General features: G+C 46.1%; 1 protein-coding gene across 4 annotated transcripts in view; it reads left to right on the top strand.

Moving 5' to 3' along the window:
- unc45b (unc-45 myosin chaperone B) overlaps nt 1-24,280 on the top strand; it is a 136,805-nt gene that overhangs the window by 59,869 nt on the left and 52,656 nt on the right. For all 4 annotated transcript variants that reach the window (XM_070887163.1, XM_070887173.1, XM_070887182.1 and 1 more), the window contains exons 6-9: nt 3,104-3,271; nt 11,648-11,816; nt 22,470-22,640; nt 23,801-23,972. In XM_070887163.1, coding sequence (XP_070743264.1) covers nt 3,104-3,271; nt 11,648-11,816; nt 22,470-22,640; nt 23,801-23,972 — 680 coding nt within the window. The remainder of the gene's footprint in view (nt 1-3,103; nt 3,272-11,647; nt 11,817-22,469; nt 22,641-23,800; nt 23,973-24,280) is intronic.

The raw sequence follows: 24,280 nt of genomic DNA, 5'->3' as shown, positions 1-24,280 counted from the left end.
GAAATTAATACAAAAACACACAACTCCATGGGGTGGGGGGAGAACAGACACATGTTTAGGAACAAGCCCATCCCTTTTTAAATAATCTCAACCCCAGAAACCCAGCTTTTCCCCATACCCTTCAATCATTTTCTCTCCAGAAACTTATCTTCAACTCATTTTTTCCAGACTTTATGTTCTTTATAGTACACCCGGCTGTATGCTGCAGGCACTGTTCCCGCAGGTTGCGGTGGGGAGCCCATTCGGCCAAGGACGGCGTGCTTCGGGGCCCCTCCCACACAGCCTGCACAGATTCGGGGGCGAGGAGCTACTGCACATGCGCACACACTCTAGCGCGCATGTGCAGAGGTCCTGGCACTGTTTTCAGCGCCGGGATCTGGCCCCGTCCCCTCGCCCCTTGTGCTGCGCTAAGTCGAGGGCCTTCATCGTTCCAGCTGCGGGGAGAATAGCAAGGTAACTTTTAGGCGCGGTTTTTGTTCTAAAAAGTTGGCGCAGCTCACGGAGGTGCGCCGTTCTAAGCGTGAGGGCAAACTTGGGCCCTTTGATTCCATGCATAGATAGTATCGATGATACATACAAATAATTAACATACAGATGACCAGCACTCATTTCAATGGCTAAAAGGCACCATATCGGCTAGCAGCCTGTTTTAATCTAATCTTGAATCTTCCAACTTTTAACCCTTTCAATCTCCAGACCGTGCCGAAGCAAAGAGTTCAGAAATGCAGGCTTGTGCTCCCACAACACACAGTTCTTTGACTTCAGGATTTATAAGAACAAAATACACATGGCGCAGGGTTTTGGCTCAACCTTAGATTTGTTTGTTTATTGAACATACACACAATTACCTCCCTATTTCAGAATACCAAAACCCAAAATACAAACCTCTACACAAGGGTTATTTGCATTGACACAATATGACACCGTTAAACCCGCCCGCGATTCGACTGTTACATATAAAATTACTCAGGCTGAATCACAAAAACCCCTTCTCTGATTTGACTGAAACATACAATTCCCCCCTCATCGGCTGTTCCCTTATGTTGATTGTAGGCCCGGACCTTAGTTACCAGTTTGTGTCCTTCTTATCTAAACACACTGCTTTTCCCTTTTCGAAGTGGCTCTTCTTTATACAAGATCCAACTTGCAATATCTTGATACAGATTTCCTGTTGCCCTCATGTGAACACATTTGCAGTATTAAATGTGTGAATGTCTCCAGCAGAAACACTCTTGATGCTAATTGTCCCTTGTTTAGGGTCATTGTCCATGATTACCTTGACCATCATCATCATCATAGGCAGTTCGTCGGAATCGAGGAACACTTGCTTCCACTCTAAAAATGAGTCCTTAGATGGCTGAGCAGTCCAGTACGAGAATCACAGTCCCTGTCACAGGTGGGACAGATAGTCGTTGAGGGAAAGGGTGGGTGGGACAGATTTGCCTCATGCTCTTTCCGCTGCCTGCGCTTGATTTCTGCATGCTCTCGGCGATGAGACTCGAGGTGCTCAGCGTCCTCCCGGATGCACTTCCTCCACTTAGCGTGGTCTTTGGCCAGGGTCTCCTAGGTGTCAGTGGGGATGTTGTACTTTATCAGGGAGGCTTTGAGGGTATCCTTGCAACATTGCCTCTGCCCATCTTTGGCTCATTTGCCGTGAAGGAGTTCGAGTAGAGTGCTTGCTTTGGGAGTGTCATGTCTGGCATGCGAACAATGTGGCCTGCCCAGCGGAGCTGATCAAGTGTGGTCAGTGCTTCAATGCTGGGGATGTTGACCTGGTCGAGGATTCGAACGTTGGTCCTCCCAGGGGATTTGTAGGATCTTGCGGAGACATCGTTGGTGGTATTTGTATTTCTCCAGCGACTTGAGGTGTCTATGGTCATGGTCCATGTCTGAGCCATACAGGTGGGCAGGTATTACTACAGTCCTGTAGACTATGAGCTTGGTGGCAGCTTTGAGGGCCTGGGCTTCAAACACTCTTTTCGTCAGGCAGCTGAAGGCTGCACTGCGCACTGGAGGTGGTGTTGAATCTTGTCCTCAATATCTGCTCTTATTGATAAGAGGCTCCTGTTACCTTGACCACAGCCTTTCTGTATGATAAGGTCTTTCTGGTAACCCTTCCCTGGTAACAAATCTGGCTCCACAGTTGATGAATGTGTGAATGTCCTCTCTTACTTCCCTTCCTTCGTAACGGACACAACCTTAAAAAAAAAGAGCAGTAAACCAGCACAGAGAGAGTAAGGCCCGAGTTTCACAGCTGGCGCGTGGTGGAGGCGTTCAGGAGCCCGGGTGCTGTCATCAGGTACCGGTCAGTAAGCCGAGGCTAGGCGTGACCTCCCGAGTTCGGAAAATTCTCTGTTCCGGCACCAGTCAGGTCCCGAGGGTGCCGGACCAGAGAGGTCCAACCTGTATAAATCCAATTCCGTTTTGAAAGTTACTATTGAATCTGCTTCACCTGTGTTAAAAAAGTGGACTCATCTCCCCATTGGTTATCTTGCCAATGACCTTAAATCTGTGCCCTCTAGTCACCGATCCTCCTGCCACTGGAAACAGTTTCTCCTTTTTTACTTCTATCATACCCCTTCTTGATTTTGAATAGCTCTATCAAATCTCCCCTTAATCTTCTCTGCAGAGAACAGAGCTTCTCCAGTCTCTGCATAATAACTGAAGTCCTTCATCACTGCGATGATTCTAGTAAATCTCCTCTAATTGGACTTCTCCACAGCACCCTTGTTTAACCCCAGACACAACAAAGATGTAACTTTATAAAGCATGAGTGATCTACTGATAGGATGTCAGAATGTAGGTCAAATTTATCGCAAGCCCCCTACCTCCCTACCTTCCTTCCTTCCCTGTCCTTTCCCACTCTTCCTTTCCAACCCTTCCTTCTAACCCTTCCTTCCTACTAACTCTTCCTCTACTTTCCAGCTCACAGTTCTTAGCATAAAGGAAAGAATGTCTTTTACAATTGGTTTATCCTCAACAAGGGAAATTCTCAACCAATTGTAATATGTTTGTTGTCAATTGTGTTGAAACAACTAGTTTGCACAATTTTTTGCGATTATGATCTAACATTTTTTTCCTTAAATGTGATTTCTTTTACCAGGCTGCAAATAACTTGATTGTACTTGCAAGAGAAGATGCAGGAGCTGAACGGATTTTCAGAAACAATGGTCTTAATCTGTTAATGCAGCTTATTGACACTAAAAATCCAGAAATGATGCTTGCTGCAATAAGAACAATTTCAGGCATGTGCAGTCGCCACAAGTCACGGGTGAGTATCGACCAATGCCAAATTACATAGAATTACATAGAATTTTACAGCACAGAAACAGGCTATTCAGCCCAACTGGTCTATGCCGGTGTTTATTCTCCACACGAACCTCCTCCCACCCTACTTCATCTCACCCTATCAACATAACCATCTATTCCTTTCTCCCTCATGTGCTTATTTAGCTTTCCCTTAAATGAATCTATGCTATTGCCTCAATCACTCCATGTGAACATAATAAGAACATAAGAACATAAGAAATAGGAGCAGGAGTAGGCCATTTGCCCCTCGGGCCTGCTCCACCATTCAATAAGATCATGGCTGATCTGATCTTGGCCTCAACTCCACTTTCCCGCCCACTCCCCTTAACCCTTGACTCACCTATCATTCAAAAATCTGTCTATTTCTACCTTAAATATATTTAAAGACCCAGCCTCCACAGCTTTCTTGGGCAGAGAATTCCAAAGATTCACGACCCTCAGATAGAAGAAATTCCTCCTTATTTCCATTTTAAATGGGCGACCCCTTATTTTGAAACTATGCCCCCTAGTTCTAGATTCCCCCACGAGGGGAAACATCCTCTCTGCATCTACCCTGTAAGTTCCCTCAGAATCTTATATGTTTCAATAAGATCACCTCACATTCTTCTAAACTCCAATGAATATAGGTCCATCTGCTCAACCTTTCTTCATATGACAATCCCGTCATCTCAGGAATTAACCTCGTGAACCTTCTCTGAACAGCCTCCAATGCAAGTCTATATTTTCTTTAATAAGGAGACCAAAACTGTACGCAGTACTCCAGGTGTGGTCTTCCCTACTTTTGTAGCAGGACTTCCCTACTTTTATACTCCATCCCCCTTGCAATAAAGGCTAACACTCCATTTGTTTTCCTGATTACTTGCTGTACCTGCATGCTAACTTTTTGTGTTTCATGTACAAGGACCCCCAGATCCCTCTGTACCGCAGCATTTTGTAATCTCTCTCCATTTAAATAATAATTAGCTTTTTTATTTTTCATACCAAAGTGGATAATCTCACATTTTCCCATATTATACTCAATCTGCCAAATTTTTGCTCGTTCACTGAGCCTATCTATATCCCTTTGCAGATTCTTTGTGACCTCCTCGCAACTTGCTTTCCCACCTACCTTTGTATCATCAGCAAATTTGGCTACATTACACTCGGTCCCTTCATCCAAGTCATTGATGTAAATTGTAAATAGTTGAGGCCCCAGCACTGATCCCTGTGGCACTCCACTAGTTACAGTTTTCCAACCTGAAAATGACCCATTTATCCCAACTCTCTATTTTCTGTTAGTTAGCCAATCCTCTATCCATGCTAATATATTACTGCCAACCCCATGAGCTCTTAACTTGTGCAGTAACCTTTTATGTGGCACTTTATCAAATGCTTTCTGAAAATCCAAATACACAACAGCTACTGGTTCTCCTTTATCCACCCTGCTCGTTACATCCTTAAAGAACTCTACCAAATTTGTCAAACATGTTTTCTCTTTCATAAAACCATGCTGACTCTGCTCGACTGCATTATAATTTTCTAGTTGTCCTGCTGTTACTTTCTTAATGATGGTCTCCAGCATTTTCCCAATGACAGATGTTAGATTGACTGGTCTATAGTTTCCTGCTTTCTGTCTCCCTCCTTTCTTAAATAGGGATGTTACATTTGCAGTTTTCCAGTCAGCTGGGACTTCTCCTGAATCCAGGAAATTTTGGTAGATTACAACCAACTCAGTGAAACTCCAACATTGCACGAGGTAGGCAAAGCCATAAAACAGTCAAGAATAACAAGGCTATGGGTGCGGATGGAATCCCTGCTGAGGCGCTAAAGTATGGCGGAGAGGCATTGTTGGCGCGGATACATGACCTCATCTCTTTCATCTGGAGGGAGGAGAGCCTGCCGGGAGATCTCAGAGATGCAGTGATTGTGACCATTTTTAAAAAGGGGATAAGTCCGACTGCGTCAACTACAGAGGAATCTCCCTGCTATCAGCCACTGGGAAGGTTGTCACTAGAGTTCTCCTCAACCGTCTTCTCCCTGCGGCCGAGGAGCTCCTCCCGGAATCACAGTGCGGATTTTGTCCCCTACGGGCACAACGAACATGATCTTTGCAGCGCGACAGTTGCAGGAAAAATGCAGGGAGCAGCAACAGCCCTTATACATGGCCTTCTTCGATCTTACAAAGGCCTTTGACACTGTCAACTGTGAGGGTCTATGGAGCATCCTCCTCTGTTTCGGATGCCCCCAAAAGTTTGTCAACATCCTTCGCCTGCTTCACGATGACATGCAGGCCGTGATCCTTACTAACGGATCCATTACAGACCCAATCCACGTCCGGACCGGGGTCAAACAGGGCTGCGTCATCGCTCCAACCCTCTTCTCAATCTTCCTCGCCGCCATGCTCCATCTCACAATCAACAAGCTCCCCGCTGGAGTGGAACTAAACTACAGAACCAGTGGGAAGCTGCATAAACTACGCCGCCTCCAGGCCAGATCCAAGATCACCCTAACCTCTGTCGTTGAACTGCAGTACGTGGACGATGCCTGCATCTGCGCACATTCTGAGGCTGAACTCCAGGATATATTCAATGTATTCATTGAGGCATATGAAAACATGGGCCTTACGCTTAACATCTGTAAGACAAAGGTCCTCCACCAGCCTGTCCCCGCCGTACAGCACTGCCCTCCAATCATCAAGATTCACAGCATGGCCCTCGACAACGTGGACCATTTCCCATATCTCGGGAGCCTCTTATCAATAAAGGCAGACATTGATGTGGAAATTCAACATCGCCTCCCGTGAGCTAGTGCAACCTTCGGCCATCTGAGGAAAAGAGTGTTTGAAGACCTGGCCCTCAAATCTAACACAAAACTCAGGGTCTACATGGCTGTATTAATACCCAACCTCCTGTATGGATCTGAGGCATGGAAGATGTATAGAAGGCACCTCAAGTCGCTGGAGATATATCACCAACGATGTCTCCGCAAGATCCTGCAAATCCCCTGGGAGGACAGGCGCACCAACATCAGTGTCCTCGTCCAGGCTAACATCCCCAGTATTGAAGCACTGACCACACTTCGCTGGGCAGGCCACATACGAGACTCCCGAAGCAAATGCTTTAGGTGGAGCTCCTTCATGGTAAATGAGCCAAAGGTGGGCAGCGGAAGCGTGATAAGGATACCCTCAAAGCTTCCCTGGTAAAGTGCGACATCACCACTGACACCTGGGAGTCCCTGGCGAAGACCGCCCGAGGTGGAGAAAGTGCATCCGGGAGGGTGTTGAGTTCTTCGAGTCTCAACGCAAAGAGCATAAAGAGGTCAGGCGCAGACAGCGGAAGGAGTGCGCGGTAAACCAGCCCCACCCACCCCTTCCCTCGACGAATATCTGTCCCACCTGTGACAGAGTCTGTGGCTCTTGTATTGGACTGTTCAGCCACCAGAGAACTCACTTTGGGAGTGGAAGCAAGTCTTCCTCAATTCCAAGGGACTGCCTATGATGATGAATGATGGTCTCCAGATTGACTGGTCTATAGTTTTCTGCTTTCTGTCTCCTTCCTTTCTTAAATAGGGGTGTTACATTTGCAGTTTTCCAGCCAGCTAGGACCTCTCCTGAATCCAGGAAATTTTGGTAGATTACAACCAATGTATCCACTATCTCTGCAGTCACTTCTTTTAAGACCCTAGGATGCAGGCCATCAGGTCCAGGGGACTTGTCCAGCTTTTGTCTGATTAGTTTGCCTAATAATTTTTCTCTAGTGATAGTGATCGTTTTAAGTTCCCCCCCTCCCAATAGCCCCTTCGTGATCAATTATTGGGATGCTTTTAGTGTCTTCTACCATGAAGACCGATACAAAATATTTGTTCAAAGTCTCTGCCATTTCCCTATTTCCCATTATTAATTCCCCAGTCTCATCCTCGAAGGGACTAACATTTACATTAACATTTACTACTCACTTCCTTTTTATATACCTATAGAAGCTCTTACTGTCTGTTTTTATATTTCTTACTAATTTACTGTCATATGCTATCTTCTCTCTCTTTATCATTTTTTTAGTCGTCCTTTGCTGGCTTCTAAACGTTTCCCAATCCTCTGGCCTTCCACTCTTCTTCGCAACATTGTATGCCTTTGTTTTCAATTTGATACCATCTTTTACTTCTTTAGCTAGTTACGGATGATTCATTCTTCTCTTAGAGTCAATGGGCCCAATTTTGGCTATGATTTGCATCAATTTTTTTGGAGTAAGTTGTTTTTTTCTGGCGTAAGTTTAAAAAATGCCATTTTCCCCCCAAAATTTGCTCCAGTGTAAGTCGGTTAGGTACGAATTTTTTTAGGTCAGTTTTTTTTTCAAAAGAAAAAAACGTTCCCAGACACGTACGCCAATTTTGGCCATTTATGCCACTTTGGCCAGCAAAGACTTACTCCAAATTGACTTAGGTCAGCGTATGTGGCCAGCTCTGAAAAACCTTGTGGGCAGTGAAGAAAAAGCAGTGCATATTCGGCAGACATTAGAGCAGTGATAGGGGAGGGAAGGGAACTGGAAAGGACCTCAACAACCAAGCATCAAACATTGCAAGGAAAAGCTCAAACAAATAAAATACTAATAAAAATGAAGTAAATCCTACCGGACAAATGCGAGCTGCTGGCCGGGATGTCACAAGGGCAGGGGCAGGGGTAGGGGGGGGTGGGGGGTAACCAGAGGGAGAGAGATGCTGGTATACAAAATACTCTTTCTCCCCCCCCAAAAACTCTCCTCCTACCATTACACTCTTTCTCTCCCCCGCCAATACATTGTTTCTTTCCCCCCCCCAAACTCTCCTCCTCCCCCACCCCCCAATCAAAACTCAAGCACACACAACCATTAAATAAAAAATAGAACCGAAGTTCTACCTCGCCCGGGAACTCAGCAGGTCGACCGGCCGGTGCGGGAGGCCACTTGACCGGGGATAGAGTACAGCGAGATGGGGCATCCCTTCGGCCTGGGATAGGGGCTGTGAGCATCGGGTCCTGCTCACAACCCACAGGACACGCTGGGAGGGCAGGAGCATGCGTGCAGCCCTCACTGAACATGTGCGCAGGTGCCGGCAGTACTTTCTGCGCTGGCCTGTTGCTCCGCCCCCTCCCCCCCTTCAGTCTCCACGCCATGCCACGACTCCGGGGACTCCGAAGAGCGGCCAGGATAGGGCCCCTTTTTTCTGGCGCTCTTTCCAGTGTGCAAAGTCAGCGTGCTTCAGGTCAGTGCGCCGAAAAAAACAGCTTGGGCAATGTTGGGCCCTTTGTTTCTCACTGGAATATATCTTTGCTGAGAGTTATGAAATAGCTTCTTAAATGTTTGCCACTGCTTTTCTACAGTCTTACCCTTTAATATATTTTCCCAATCCACTTTAGCCAACTCTGCCTTCATACCTTTGTAATTACCTTTATTTAATTTCAGGACACTAGTTTGAGACCTAGCTTTCTCATCCTCAAAAAGAATTTGAAATTTTTACCATGCTATGATCACTTTTCCCAAGAGGATCCTTCACTACAAGATCATTAATTAATCCAGACTCGTTACACATTACCAGATCTAAAATAGTCTGCTCACTGGTTGGTTCCACAATGTATTGTTGTCAGAAACCATCCCGCATACACTCTATGAACTCTTCCTCAAGGCTACCTTTGCCAATTTGATTTGTCCAATCAATATGAAGATTAAAATCGCCCATGATTATTGCCGCTACCTTTCTTACAAGCCTCCATTATTTCTTGATTTATACTCTGTCCTACAGTGTGGCTACTGTTTGGGGGCCTGTAGACCACTCCCACTAGTGACTTCTTTCCCTTATTATTTCTTATCCCCACCCAAACTGATTCTACATCTTGATCTTCTGAGCCAATATGTGGTAGCGATTTAAACATTCTCACCACTCTCTGAGTAAAGCAGTTTCTCCTGAATTTGTTATTAGATTTATTGATGACTATTTTATATTTATGGCCCCTAGTTTTGGACTCCCCACAAGTGGAAACATCTTATTCTACCTTATCAAACACCTTGAAGACCCCTGCTCTTTCCCCACAGCTCTGCAATTTTTTCCCTTCAAGTATTTATCCAATTCCTTTTTGAAAGTTACTATCGAATCTATTTCCACCACCTTTCAGGCAGTGCATTCCCGATCATAACAACTCGCTGCGTAAAAACGATTCTCCTCATGTTGCCTTTTTTTTGCCTTAAATCTGTGTCCTCTGGTTACCGACCTTCTTGCCACTGGAAACAGTTTCTCTTCATTTAATCTATCAAAACCATTTATAATTTTGAACATCTCTGTTGAATCTCCCTTTAACCTTTCCTGCTTTAAGGAGAACAATCTTCTCCACAGTGCCTCCATGCCTCCGTGTCCATAAGTTCCATATGAGAGACTGTTAGCTAAAATTAAAGCCCGTGGAATTGAAGGCAAATTATTGACCTAGTTAGGTGATTGGTTAAGCGGTCGAAAACAGAGGGGTAGAAATTGCCCCCCCGCCTGTTTTGATGGTTTTTACCACAGCTGCGGTTCAGGTCGACTCTTGTGCAACATTCAGCTCTTTGTTGTTTTTTTCCCCATGCATCCGGAACTCGATCATAATGGGGGCGGTGACAACACCTGAGATTTTCGGAGGGGAATGTCGCGTTGGGGGTTTCGATCAGCGGTGCAAATGGTGATGACGTGCTTAAGGATCGGCAGCAGCAGAGCGTTGGGGGGGTGGGGCGGTGGGGGGAATCGGGGCACAACCAAGAAAACTCAGGAGGGCAATTGGGCTAGCAGCGGTCATTCCACAAAAAGTCAGCAGGCACTTCATTCCGCAGCATGGCTGCCAATTTGCGGTGGTAACAGTCTTAAGGAGAGGGGCAATTTCGGCCCCAGAGAGTTGGGATAATGGGTATGTACTCGAATTGGAAGGAAGTAACTAGTGGTGTTCTACTGTGCTGGGGCCTCAACTATTCACGATATGTATTAATGACTTAGATAATGCAGTAGAGAGCCGTATATCCAAGTTTGCCAATTTACACAAAGATTGGTGGTATAGTAAGTGGTGTAGACAGGAGCATAAAATTACAAAGAGACATTGATAGAGTAATTGAGTGAGCGAAACTGCGGCAGACAGATTTCAATGCGTATAAGTGTGAGGTCATCCATTTTGGACCAAAAAAGGATTGATGTGAGTATTATTTAAATGGTGAGGGGTTAGGAACAGGGGAGGTCCAAATGGGTTTAAGAGTCCACGTACATAGATCACTAAATTGTAGTAATCAGGTACAAAATAAATCAAAAAGGCTAATGGAATGTTATCCTTTCTGTCTGAGGGCTAGAATATAAAAGTGAGGAAGTTTTGCTACAGCTATACAAAGCCCTGCTTAGAAACATAGAAACATAGAAACATAGAAAATAGGTGCAGAAGTAGGCCATTCAGCCCTTTGAGCCTGCACCGCCATTCAATAAGATCATGGCTGATCATTCACCTCAGTACCCCTTTCCTGCTTTCTCTCCATGCCCCTTGATCTCTTTAGCCGTAAGGACCATATCTAACTCCCTCTTGAATATATCCAACGAAGTGGCATCAACAACTCTCTGCGGAAGGGAATACCACAGGTTAACAACTCTCTGAGTGAAGAAGTTTCTCCTCATCTCAATCCTAAATGGCTTACTCCTTATCCTTAGACTGTGTCACCTGATTCTGGACTTCCCCAACATTGGGAACATTCTTCCTGCATCTAATCCCAACTGAGGTATTGTGTACAGTTCTGGATAAGGCACCTTAGAAAGAATAATGTACCTTGGAAGGAGTGAGGCACAGATTCACCAGAATGTTACGAGGGCTCCAAGGATTAGATTATGAAAAGAGATTCTATAAACTAGGCTTGTATTCACTGGAATATAAAAGGTTAAGAGACGATTTGATTGAGGTTTTTAGAATTTTGAAAGGAATTTATAAGGTCGAGAAAGAAAAACTTTTTCCACTGGTGGGGGTGTTTCGCACCAAGGGACATAACCTTAAAATCAGAGCCAGGCCATTCAGCAGGGAAGTTAGGAAACACTTCTTCACTCAAAGGGTGGTAGAAGTGTGGAATTCTCTCCCACAAAGAGCAATAGATGCTAGCTCGATTAATATGTTAACATCTGAGATCAGTAGAATTTTTGCTAGCCAAGGGTGTTAAGGGACATGGAGACAAGGCGAGTGGATGGAGTTGAGATACAGAGCAGCCATGATCTCATTAAATGGTGGAACAGGCTGGAGGGACCAAATGGCCTCCTGTTCCTATGTTCCATTCATGTTTATGTATGTTCCGTGGTGTTATCAGGAGGGTTAGACACTAAGATGATGGTGATTTTATGTTTGTAGGCACTTGCTGTGTTGCATTTTGTGGGCTTGGACAAGATTTGCAGTATCATGGCCCTGGACAATGAGGAGATAGCGTTGGCCACCTCTAGCCTCTTCCAGACAATCTTAGATAACTTTGGAGGAGAAGATAGTAAGGAACATCGTGGGAAGGATGAAGCTCTGGTGCTGGGTACGTATCAGTGTGTTGTGGTTATACTGAAAATGGTGGTTACAGAGACATTAATCTAATCATAGACACAACAAAAGAAGATTACCAGTTTCAAAGCATGTTAGACAATGGGCATAGTGGTGATCATTGGAATGCATAATTGCATGTTGATTTAATTATTATTGTGTAATGTCACTGTATGGTTGTGGTTAGTTATTGTATGGTTGACCGCGATATTAGTGGCCTTACCGTCCACTGCCACCTGCTGCCGCCAACTGCCGCCGAATTTTGCTGCCGTTTTCCTCTCTCTCCCAGTTTCCACTTGGGCTGGAGCGGGTGGGAGGGGAGCACTGCCGGGAACTGCCCACTGACGTCCTCTGGCGGCCAAGTCGCGTAAGTGGACTCCCGCCCGCCGAGATACCTGAATGGTGCGGGCGGGAGTTGGCGGGAGTCAGCGCCAGCAGGGGGAAGGACTGCTGCATGGAGGCTGGTCTAACCCCGATGGTAGGTATGAACACCTGAAATAAAAGGTGAGTGAACATCTTTGAAATTTTTTTTTACAGCGACTTACCTGAATGGGGTCCCTTGAAGGTGTTGCGGTGTTTTTTTTTCTGCGAATGTTTTTTACTTTTCAGAGCTCCCCCCTCCCTGGGCATGACTCCATCCTCAGCGGCACTTGGGCAGCAAGCTCATTTGACGCCGAGATTGAGAGCTCCCGCCTGCTATCACCCAGATTGATGGCGTAAACCGTTGCTTGGCTGCCGGGTGGTATTGCCACCTCTTTTAGATGAATCTTTCAGGCAAAGTACCTCCCGGTCTCTCAGCAGCCATTGGCAGTCCTTTGGATGGCAAATGGGTGGGCCTTGCAGCTTATGAAATCTGGGACCTATATTTTGTGGTGCCCGAGGGCACTTGCCTTAATGGTTTCTGTTCCCGTCTGGTGAAACTGGGGCAACTCAGTGTCACCCCCTACAGGTTTTAGAGAAAGAGGCTTACACCAGAAACCTTATCAATGTTCTCCAGACTATAACCCGGGAATGATTGGGACCTAAATATTCCAGGCTATAGGATCTCTAGAAAGGACAGGGAAATTAGAAACATAGAAACATAGAAAATAGGTGCAGGAGGAGGCCATTCGGCTCTTCGAGCCTGCGCCACCATTCAATAAGATCTTTGGCTGATCATTCCCTCAGTACTCCTTTCCTGCTTTCTCTCCATAACCCTTGACCCCCTTAGCCGTAAGGGCCATATCTAACTCCCTCTTGAATATATCCAATGAACTGGCATCAACAACTCTCTGCGGCAGGGAATTCCAAAGTGAAGAAGTTTCTCCTCATCTCAGTCCTAAATTACCTGCCCCTTATCCTAAGACTGTGTACCCTGGTTCTAGACTTCCCCAACATCGGGAACATTCTTCCCGCATCTAACCTGCCCAGTCCCGTCAGAATCTTAGATGTTTCTATGAGATCCCCTCTCATCCATCTAAACTCCAGTGTATAAAGGCCCAGTCGATCCAGTCTCTCCTCATATGTCAGTCCAGCCATCCCGGGAATCACTCTGGTGAATCTTCGCTGCACTCCCTCAAGAGCAAGAATGTCCTTCCTCAGATTAGGAGACCAAAACTGAACACAATATTCCAGGTGAGGCCTCACCAAGGCCCTGTACAACTGCAGTAAGACCTCCCTGCTCCTGTACTCAAATCTCCTAGCTATGAAGGCCAACAAACCATTTGCCTTCTTCACCGCCTGTTGTACCTGCATGCCAACTTTCAATGACTGATGAACCATGACACCCAGGTCTCGTTTCACCTCCCCTTTTCTGAATCTACCGCCATTCAGATAATATTCTGCCTTCGTGTTTTTGCCCCCAAAGTGGATAACCTCCCATTTATTCACATTATACTGCATCTGCCATGCATTTGCCCACTCAGCTAACCTGTCCAATTCACCCTGCAGCCTCTTAGCATTCTCCTCACAGATCACACTGCCACCCAGCTTCGTGTCATCCCGCAAACTTGGAGATATTACACTGAATTCCTTCTTCCAAATCATTAACGTATATTGTAAAGAGCTGGGGTCCCAGCACTGAGCCTTGCCGCATTCCACTAGTCACTGCCTGCCATTCTGAAAAGGACCCGTTTATCCCAACTCTCTGCTTCCTGTCTGCCAACCAGTTCTCTATCCACGTCAGTACATTACCCCCAATACCATGTGCTTTCATTTTGCATACTAATCTCTTGTGTGGGACCTTGTCAAAAGACATTTGAAAGTCCAAATACGCCATATCCACTGGTTCTACCTTGTCCACATCTTCAAAATATTCCAGAAGATTTGTCAAGCATGATTTCCCTTTCGTAAATCCATGCTGACTTGGACCGATCCTGTCACTGCTTTCCAAATGCGCTGCTATTTCATTCTTAATAATTGATTCCAACATTTTCTCCACTACTGATATCAAGCTAACTGATCTATAATTAACCGTTTTCTCTCTCCCTCCCTTTTTAAAAAGTGGTGTTACATTAGCTATCCTCCAGTCCATAGGAACTGATCCAGAGTCGATAGACTGTTGGAAAATGATCACCAATGCATCCACTATTTCTAGGGCCACTTCATTAAGTACTCTGGGATGCAGACTATCAGGCCCCAGGGATTTATCGGCCTTCAATCCCATCAATTTCCCGAACACAATTTCCTGCCTAATAAGGATATCCTTCAGTTCCTGCTTCTCACTAGACCCTCGGTCCCCTAGTACTTCCGGAAGGTTATTTGTGTCTTCCTGCTTTTTCTGGCCAATTTATATGCCTCTTCCTTGGATTTAACACTATCCTTAATTTCCCTTGCCAGCCACGGTTGTGCCACCTTCCCCGTTTTATTTTTACTCCAGACAGGGGTGTACAATTGTTGAAGTTCATCCATGTGATCTTTAAATGTTTGCCATTGCCTATCCACTGTCAACCCTTTAAGTACCATTTGCCAGTCAATTCTAGACAATTCACACCTCATACCATTGAAGTTATCTTTCCTTAAGTTCAGGACCCTAGTTTCTGAATTAACTGTGTTACTCTCCATCTTAATAAAGAATTCTACCATATTATGGTCACTCTTCCTCAAGGGGCCTCGCACAACAGGATTGCTAATTAGTCCTTTCTCATTACACATCACCCAGTCTAGGATGGCCATCCCTCTAGTTGGTTCCTCGACATATTGGTCTTGAAAAACATCCCTAATACACTCCAGGAAATCCTCCTCCACCGTATTGCTACCAGTTTGGTTAGCCCAATCAATATGTAGATTAAAGTCACCCATGATAATTGCTGTACCTTTATTGCACGCATCCCTTATTTCTTGTTTAATACTGTCCCCAACCTCACTATTACTGTTTGATGGTCTTTACACAACTCCCACTAGCGTTTTCTGCCCTTTGGTATTCCGCAGCTCCACCCATACCGATTCCACATCATCCAAGCTAATGTCTTTCCTTACTATTGCATTAATTTCCTCTTTAACCAGCAATGCCACCCCGCCTCCTTTTCCTTTCTGTCTATCCTTCCTAAATGTTGAATATCCCTGTATGTTGAGTTCCCAGCCTTGGTCACCCTGGAGCCATGTCTCCATGATGCCAATTACATCATAACCGTTAACTGCTCTCTGCGCAGTTACTTCATCCACCTTATTCTGAATACTCCTCGCATTGAGGCACAGAGCCTTCAGGCTTGTCTTTCTAACACACTTTTCCCCTTTAGAATTTTGCTGTAATGTGGCCCACTTGCTTTTTGCCTTAGGTTTCTCCGCCCTCCACTTTTACTTTTCTTCTTTCTATCTTTTGCTTCTGCCCCCATTCTACTTCCCTCTGTCTCCCTGCATAGGTTCCCATCCCCCTGCCATATTAGTTTAACTTCTCCCCAACAGCACTAGCAAACACTCCCCCTAGGACATTGGTTCCGGTCCTGCCCAGGTGCAGACCATCCAGTTTGTACTGGTCCCACCTCCCCCAGAACCGGTTTCAATGTCCCAGGAATTTAAATCCCTCCCTTCTGCACCACTCCTCAAGCCATGTATTCATCTGAGCTATCCTGCGATTCCTACTCTGATTGTTGAAGGATAACATTTCTTGTGTGTTGTGTATCTGTAAAGCATGCACTCCCATATTCCGCCACCAGGGAGCGCATCCCCTGAAGTCCCGAGGGATCGCATCATTCCTTGAGAGCACTGAATATAAGCCGGCCCCTGATGCCTGTTCCTCACTCTGGAGTGTCTTAATAAAGACTGAGGTCACTGTTACTTTAACCTTCCTGTGTGCAGTCTCATCTGTGTTCAGAACACAATAACTGGCGACGAGTGTACGAATCCAACGCAAAGATGCAGCAAAATCTGGGCATCCTGGAGAAGTTCTCGGAGGGTGAGGACTGGGAAGCCTATGTCGAATGGCTAGACCAGTACTTCGAGCTGGACGGAGAAGGAAGCGCTGCAAAAAGGAGAGTGGTCCTCCTCACTGTCTGCGGGGCACCGACCTACAACCTCATGAAGAATCTTTTGGCTCCGGTGAAACCCACAGAAAAGTCATATGAGGAGCTGTGCAAACTGGTTCAGGAGCATCTTAACCTGAGGGAGAGTGTGCTGATGGTAAGGTATCGGGTCTACACATGCCAGCGATCTGAAGGTCAGGAAGTGGCGAGCTACATCGCCGAGCTAAGGCGACTTGCAGGACAATGAGAGTTTGATGGCTACCTGGAGCAGATGCTCAGAGACTTTTTTGTACAGGGCATTGGCCACGAGACCATCCTACGAAAACTTTTGACTGTAGAGACACCGACCCTCAGTAAGGCCATTGCGATAGCGCAGGCGTTTATGTCCACCAATGATAACACCAAACAAATCTCTCAGCACACAAGTGCTAGCAATGTTCATAAATTAACTGGAACTGTGTTTGCGAGCAGACATGCACAGGGCAGAAACCACGAGTCTGCAACTGCCAGCAGGCCTCAGGTGACCCAGATGACTCAGAGTCCGCAACAAAGGATGAATGCAAGGCAATTCACACCTTGTTGGCATTGTGGAGGCTTCCATTCAGCCTATTCATGCCGCTTCAAAGGGTATGTTTGCAAGAGCTGTGGAACAATGGAGCACATCCAATGAGCTTGCAGATGAGCTGCAAGCTCTTCAAAACCTGTTAACCACCACGTGGCAGAGGAAGATCGGTCCATGGTGGGTCAAAGCAATTTCGAGCCTTAGAGAGAGGAGGCAGATGCTGAAGTACACGGGGTGCACACATTTTTGACGAAATGTCCACCTATAATGCTAAATGTAAAATTGAATGGCTTATCCATTGCCATGGAATTGGACACTGGCGCTAGCCAATCCATCATGAGTAAAAAGATGTTTGAGAGACTATGGTGCAGCATAGCATTCAGACTAGCCCTGAGCCCCATCCACACGAAACTGAGAACGTACACCAAAGAGCTCATCACTGTCCTGGGCAGCGCCACGGTCAAGGTCACCTACGAGGGCACGGTACACGAACTGCCACTCTGGATTGTCCTGGGCGATGGCCCCACATTGCTTGGAAGGAGTTGGCTGGGCAAAATCCGCTGGAACTGGGATGACATCCGAGCGCTATCACATATCAATGAGGCCTCATGTACCCAGGTTCTTAACAAATTTCCTTCCTTTTTGAGCCAGGCATTGGAAACTTTTCTGGGGCGAAGGTGCGGATCCACTTGGTCCCAGAGGCACGACCCATTCACCACAAGGTGCAAGCGGTACCTCACATGATGACGGAGAGAATGGAAATCGAGCTGGACAGGCTGCAACGCGAGGGCATCATCTCCCCAGTGAAATTCAGCAAGTGGGCCTGCCCAATTGTTCCAGTACGCAAAAGTGATGGCACGGACAGGATTTGTGGCGATTATAAAGTAACTATTAATCGTTTCTCACTACAGGACCACTCCCTGCTACCTAAGGCAGACAACCTATTTGCGACGCTGGCAGGAGGCAAGGCGTTCACCAAGCTCGATCTGACTTCGGCCTACATGACGCAGGAGCTGGAGGAGTCTTCGAAGGGCCTCACCTGCATCAACACGCACAAGGGACTGTTCATCTACAACAGATGCCCGTTTGGAATTTGATCGGCTGCAGCGAATTTCCAGAGAAACCTGGAGAGCCTACTCAAGTTGGTATCACGCACGGTGGTTTTTCAGGACAACCTATTGGTCACAGGTTGGGACACCTTCGAGCACCTACAAAACCTGGAGGAGGTCCTCCAGCAACTGGATCGTGTAGGGCTGCGGCTGAAGAGGTCAAAATGCGTCTTCATGGCAACAGAAGTGGAGGTTTTGGCGAGAAAGATCGTGGCAGATGGCATTCGGCCCACAGACGCCAAGACAGAGGCTATCAGGAACGCGCCCAGGCCACAGAACGTCACGGAGCTGCGGTTGTTCCTGGGACTCCTCAACTATTTTGGTAACTTCCTACCAGGGTTAAGCACCCTCTTAGAGCCCCTACATGTGTTATTGTGTAAAGGTGAGAACTAGGTATGGGGAACAAACCAAGTAATTGCTTTTGAGAAAGCCAGAAACATTTTATGCTCCAACAAGCTGCTTGTATTGCATAACCCGTGTTAAAGACTTGTGCTAGCATGTGATGCGTCGTCATATGGAGTCGGGTGTGTATTACAACAAGCTAACGTTGCGGGGAAGTTGCAACCTGTCGCCTATGCCTCCAGGAGCTTGTCTAAGGCTGAGAGGGCCTACAGCATGATTGAGAAAGAGGCATTAGCGTGTGTGTTCGGGGTAAAGAAAATGCATCAGTACTTGTTTGGCCTCAAATTTGAGCTGGAAACCGATCACAAGCCCCTCATATCCCTGTTCGCTGAAAACAAGGGGATAAATACTAATGCCTCAGCCTGCATACAAAGATGGGCACTCGCGCTATCAGCATATAACTATACCATCCGCCACAGGCCAGGCACCAAGAATTGTGCGGATGCTCTCAGTTGGCTACCATTGCCCACCACGGGGGTGGAAATGGCGCAGCCTACAAACTTATTGATAGTGGTGCAGCCCGCAGACTTGTTGATGGTCATGGAAGCGTTTGAAAATGATAAATCACCTGTCACGGCCGGCCAGATTAAGACTTGGACCAGCCAAGATCCTCTGCTGTCCCTAGTAAAAAACTGTGTACTGCATGGGAGCTGGGCCAGCATCCCCGTTAAAACGCAAGAGCTAATCAAGCCGTTCCAGCGGCGAAAGGACGAGCTGTCCATTCAGGCAGACTGCCTGTTGTGGGGTAACCCTGTAGTGCTACCCAAAAAGGGCAGGGAGACGTTCATCTTGGATCTCCACAGCACACAGCCGGGTATAGTAATGATGAAAGCGATAGCCAGATCCCACATGTGGTGGCCTGTTATCGACTCTAACTTAGAGTCCTGTGTACGACAATGCCGCGTGTGTGCTCAGTTGAGCAACACGCCCAGAGAGGCACCACTAAGTTTGTGATCCTGGCCCTCCAGACCATGGTCGAGGATCCATGTCGACCATGCGGGCCCGTTTCTCGGTAAAATGTTCTTGGTGGTGGTGGATACTTTTTCAAAATGGATTGAATGTGAAATAATGTCGGGAAGCACCGCCATCGCAACCATTGAAAGCCTGAGGGCCATGTTTGCCACCCACGGCTTGCCTGACATACTGGTCAGTGACAACGGGCCATGTTTCACCAGTGCCGAATTTAAAGAATTCATGACCCACAATGGGATCAAACATGTCACCTCGGCCCCGTTTAAACCAGCCTCCAATGGACAGGCAGAGAGGGCAGTACAAACAATCAAACAGAGTCTTAAACGAGTCACAGAAGGCTCACTCCAAACCCGCCTGTCCCGAGTACTGCTCAGCTACCGCACGAGACCCCACTCGCTCATAGGGGTGCCCCCGGCTGAGCTACTCATGAAAAGGACACTTAAAACCAGACTCTCGCTGGTTCACCCCAACCTGCATGATCAGGTAGAGAGCAGGCGGCAGCAACAAAATGTAAACGATGGTCGCGCCACTGTGTCATGGGAAATTGATCTTTATGACCCTGTGTATGTGCTAAACTATGGACATGGTCCCAAGTGGATCGCGGGCACGGTGATAGCTAAAGAAGGGAGTAGGGTGTTTGTAGTCAAACTAGACAATGGATACATTTTCAGTAAGCACCTGGACCAAACGAGGCTGCGGTTCACAGACTGCCCTGAACAACCCACAGTAGACACCACCTTTTTCGAGCCCACAACACACACCCAAAGGATGAACGATACCACCCCGGACCAGGAAATTGAACCCATCACGCCCAACAGCCCAGCAAGGCCAGGCTCACCCAGCAGCCCTGCAGGGCCAACAACATGCCAGCCCAGCGAGGGCACAGCCAACACACCAGAACAGACATTTGTACCGGGGTGGTCCACCAGGGAAAGAAAGGCTCCCGACCGCCTCACCTTGTAAATAGTTTTCACTTTGACTTTGGGGGGGAGTGATGTTGTGTATCTGTAAAGCATGCACTCCCATATTCCGCCACCAGGGTGCACATCCCCTGAAGTCCCAAGGGATCCCTTGGGAGCACTGTTTATAAGCCGGCTCCTAAGGCCTGTTCCTCACTCTGGAGTATCTTAATAAAGACTGAGGTCACTGTTACTTTAACCTCCCTGTGTGCAGTCTCATCTGCGTTAGGAAGACAATATTGTGCCATATATCTTTATATACAGAACTTTTATCTGGGTAACTGACCCCACCCTGCCCATATGCCCCGATGGTGTACTTCTCACACTTTTTCACCTATCACACTTTTCATTGCTCTGTACAGAAAATGTAATGTTTTTATTTTTCACCCCGCCTGCTTTATTTTTTAACAGGTATTTTATTATTACTTCATAGAACTACATAGATTCTACAGCACAGAAACAGGCCATTCGGCAGAACTGGTCCATGCCGGGGTTAATGCTCCACTAAAGCTTCCTCCGATCCTTCCTCATCTAACTCTGTCAGCATAACCCTCTATTCCCTTCTCCCTCATGTACTTATTTAGCTTCCCCTTAGATGCATCTTTGCTGTTCATCTCAACCACTCCCTGTGGTAGCGAGTTTCACATTCTCACCACTCTCTGGGTAAAGAAGTTTCTTCTGAATTCCCTATTTGATTTATTGGTGACTATCTTATATTGATGACCTCTAGTTTCACTATAATCATTATAACTTCTGTTATAACTTCCTATAAACTCTTCTGTTCCCTGAGTATTTATATCTTTATCTCTTTTTGTACTCTGACCTTTTTTCTTATCCCCTCTTTTCCTTATTGTTATGTTATTGTTATTTCCACCCAGACCCTCCCATCCCCTCTCTTTATTGGTTGAAAATCCTTTCTACCATCATATTTATCCTTTCCACTAGGACCTTGGTTCCAGCCCAGTTCAGGTGCAGCCCGTCAGGATGGCACAGCTCCTGTCTGTCCCAGTAGAGATGCCAGTGTCCCATGAAATACAACCCCTCCTTCCCACATTAGTCTCCTCCTTCCCACACCAGTCTATCAGCCATCATTTACTTTTCTGATCCATGTATCCCTACACCAGTTAGCACAGGCTTGGGTAGTAATCTGGAGATGGTCACCCCTGATGTCCTGCTTTTTATTTCGGAGACTAGCTCCAGATATTCCCTCAGCAGAACCTCCTCCCTGTTCCTTCCCACGCAATTGTTCCAACATGGACCACAAAAACTGGTTCTCCTTTCTCTCAAGTTCCTTCCCAGCTACTTCGAGATGTCCCTTACCCTGGCACCGGGTAAGCACCCTCCTGGATTCTAGATCCTAATTATTGAATCCCCTATAGCAGCAACCTTTTAATTCTGCTGACCCACTCCTCAACCCCATTCCTGGACTACTTCCTCCATGAAGGTAGTCCTCCACAGCGTCTTGGTCAGCATTCAGACCATCTTCCCCACAGCCTTCTTTCTTATCGCCACAACTAGGAAGCACATTTTACAGGACTAAATTCCTCCCTCCCTCCCTACCCTGTTGATTGTCAGTCACTCACACCTCTTCCTCAACCTGTAGCTCTCTATCCATTATGCTTCTATTGCAAGCTGCATAATTAAATGAATACATAATTTGGATTTGCTGAACCCTTGAGTGAGAGAGCTGGAATCATATAGAATCATAGAATCATACAGCACAGAAGGAGGCCATTCAGCCCATTGTGTCTGTGCCAACTCTTTGAAAGAGCTATCCAATTAGTTCCACTCCTTCCCATAGCCCTGAAAATGTTTCCATTTCAAATATTTATCCAACTCCCCTTTTGACAGTTACTATTGAATTTGCTTCCACCACCCTTTCAGGCCGTGCGTTCCAGATCATAATCCTCTGGATACCGACCCGCGTGCCAGTGGAAACAGTTTCTCCTTATTTACTCTATCAGAACCCTGCATAATTTTGAACACCTCTATTGAATCTTCCCCTAACCATCCCTGCTCTAAGGAGAACAATCCCAGCTTTTCTGGTCTCTCCACATAAATGAATCCACATACCTCATCCCTGGTAACCATTCTAGTAAATCTCCTCTGCACCCTCTCTAAATGTTTCGAATTTTTGATTGTACAAATGACGATGAGAGATTTTTGATGACATCTAGTTGTTGTAAATCTGTTTTCTTTCTGCAGATACCTCTAAAGATGTGAAGATGATCATCACACGGCTCTTAGAGATGCTGATTCAAAAGAGCGTCTCGGGTCACGGACGGGATCAAGCACTAAATCTTCTGATCAGAAATGTACCTCGAAAGGATCTGGCTATTAAAGACAACACCAGAAGCTTGGATACTATTGATATGGGTGAGTGAACCCTTCATAATTTTCAACTTCGGAACTTCTCTGTCTCCATAACTTGGGCAACAATGCTTTGCTGACACAGAGTTTCTGTGCCACCAGAACAATGTTGAAGAAAATTCCTCTCCTTTTATGCCATTGCTAAGAGGTTAGTACAACAACTCGCCAGAGGATCCACACCAATCCAGAACACAACATCATGTCTGGCTGTGCAACTTTCCCTGGATATGTCAAAGCTGAGTTCTAATACCTGCAGTTAATTTCAAATAAAGTTCACAATAAAAATGAAATTAAAGCCTCGATTTTAACCTAATCCGCCTGGCGAGAATAGATGAACATAGGAACAGGAGGAGGCCATTCAGCCCCTCGAGCCTGTTCCGCCATTCAATTAGATTGCGTTTGATCTGTAGCTTAACTTTATCTACCTGCCTTGGTTCCATATCGCTCAATACCCCTTTGCCGAACAAAAGTCTATCAATCTCAGTTTTGAAATTTTCAATTGACCCCCAGCCTCAACAGCCTTTTGAAGGAGAGAGTTCCAGATTTGCATTACCCTTTGTGAAGCAATGCTTCCTGACATCACCCCTGAATGTCATAGCTCTAATTTTAAGGTTATGCCCCCTTGTTCTGGACTCACCACCCCACCAGAGTTTCTCTCTATCTACCCTATCAAATCCTTTAATCATCTCAAACACCTCAATTAGATCATCCCTTAATCTTCAATGCTCAAGGGAATCTTCTTCTTAGGCAATTCCTCGGCGTCGAGGATGACAAGGGAATACAAGCCTAGTCTATGCAACCTGTCCTCACAAGTTAATCCTTTTAACCCCCTTTTAGAATGGGACATGTTCAGGTTAGATAGTCCATTAACGCTCTGCCCGACCTTACATTGCGTTGAAACATCGGGCGGGGTGCAAATCGGGTGCCTGACTCGAACTGGTGGCTGAAGGCACGGCCACCAATGGTGGAGTAATGGAAATCAGGAATGCGTAACAGACCAGAATTGGTGGAGCACAGAGATCTCAAAACAGATTCCAAAATACCAAAAGAAACACCTTATCATCTTAAAGTGGTTTTAGCAGCACAATATATAGAAGACAGTTTTGAGCCATCCATATCTATCAATTTTGTTCCGTTTCCAATTCAAAAATAATATTTTCCTTCAGGTTTGAAGAAGATCCTGAAAGTAGCAGGGCAGTTCCCTGAACTATCAGATTGCCTGCCTCTAACCGAGAATACCTGCCTTACTGCCTCCATCTTACTCAACAACCTTTACTGTGATCTTCGAGGCGATGATGAAAGAGAAACTTATCGAAAAATCTGCGAAGGATATGTAACGTAAGTGGCATAATGAGTCAGATAAGCCATTCTGCTTGTATTTCTTTTACACACATTTATTTCAATCCTTTAAGGCTTTTGAATGGTTAGAGATTCATAGGTGCTGTCAGCCTCCTTGGTACCCTATCCAATTCACAAGGTAGTGGGCATCAGAAGGCTATTTGACTGGGGGAAACCTCACCACATGATCTTATTCTTAGCTAACATCTGGGGTTTCTAGCATGAATCATCAGATAGTGACCAGGAGCCTGGCTAGTTTGGCCCTTCCCTCCTGCTGGTGTTGAGGGCAATTACAGCATTCCAAATAG

The sequence above is a fragment of the Pristiophorus japonicus genome, chromosome 1 (assembly GCF_044704955.1).
Source record: "Pristiophorus japonicus isolate sPriJap1 chromosome 1, sPriJap1.hap1, whole genome shotgun sequence".
In the NCBI taxonomy this organism is placed as follows: domain Eukaryota; kingdom Metazoa; phylum Chordata; class Chondrichthyes; family Pristiophoridae; genus Pristiophorus; species Pristiophorus japonicus.
This window is presented reverse-complemented; position numbering and strand designations above follow the sequence as displayed.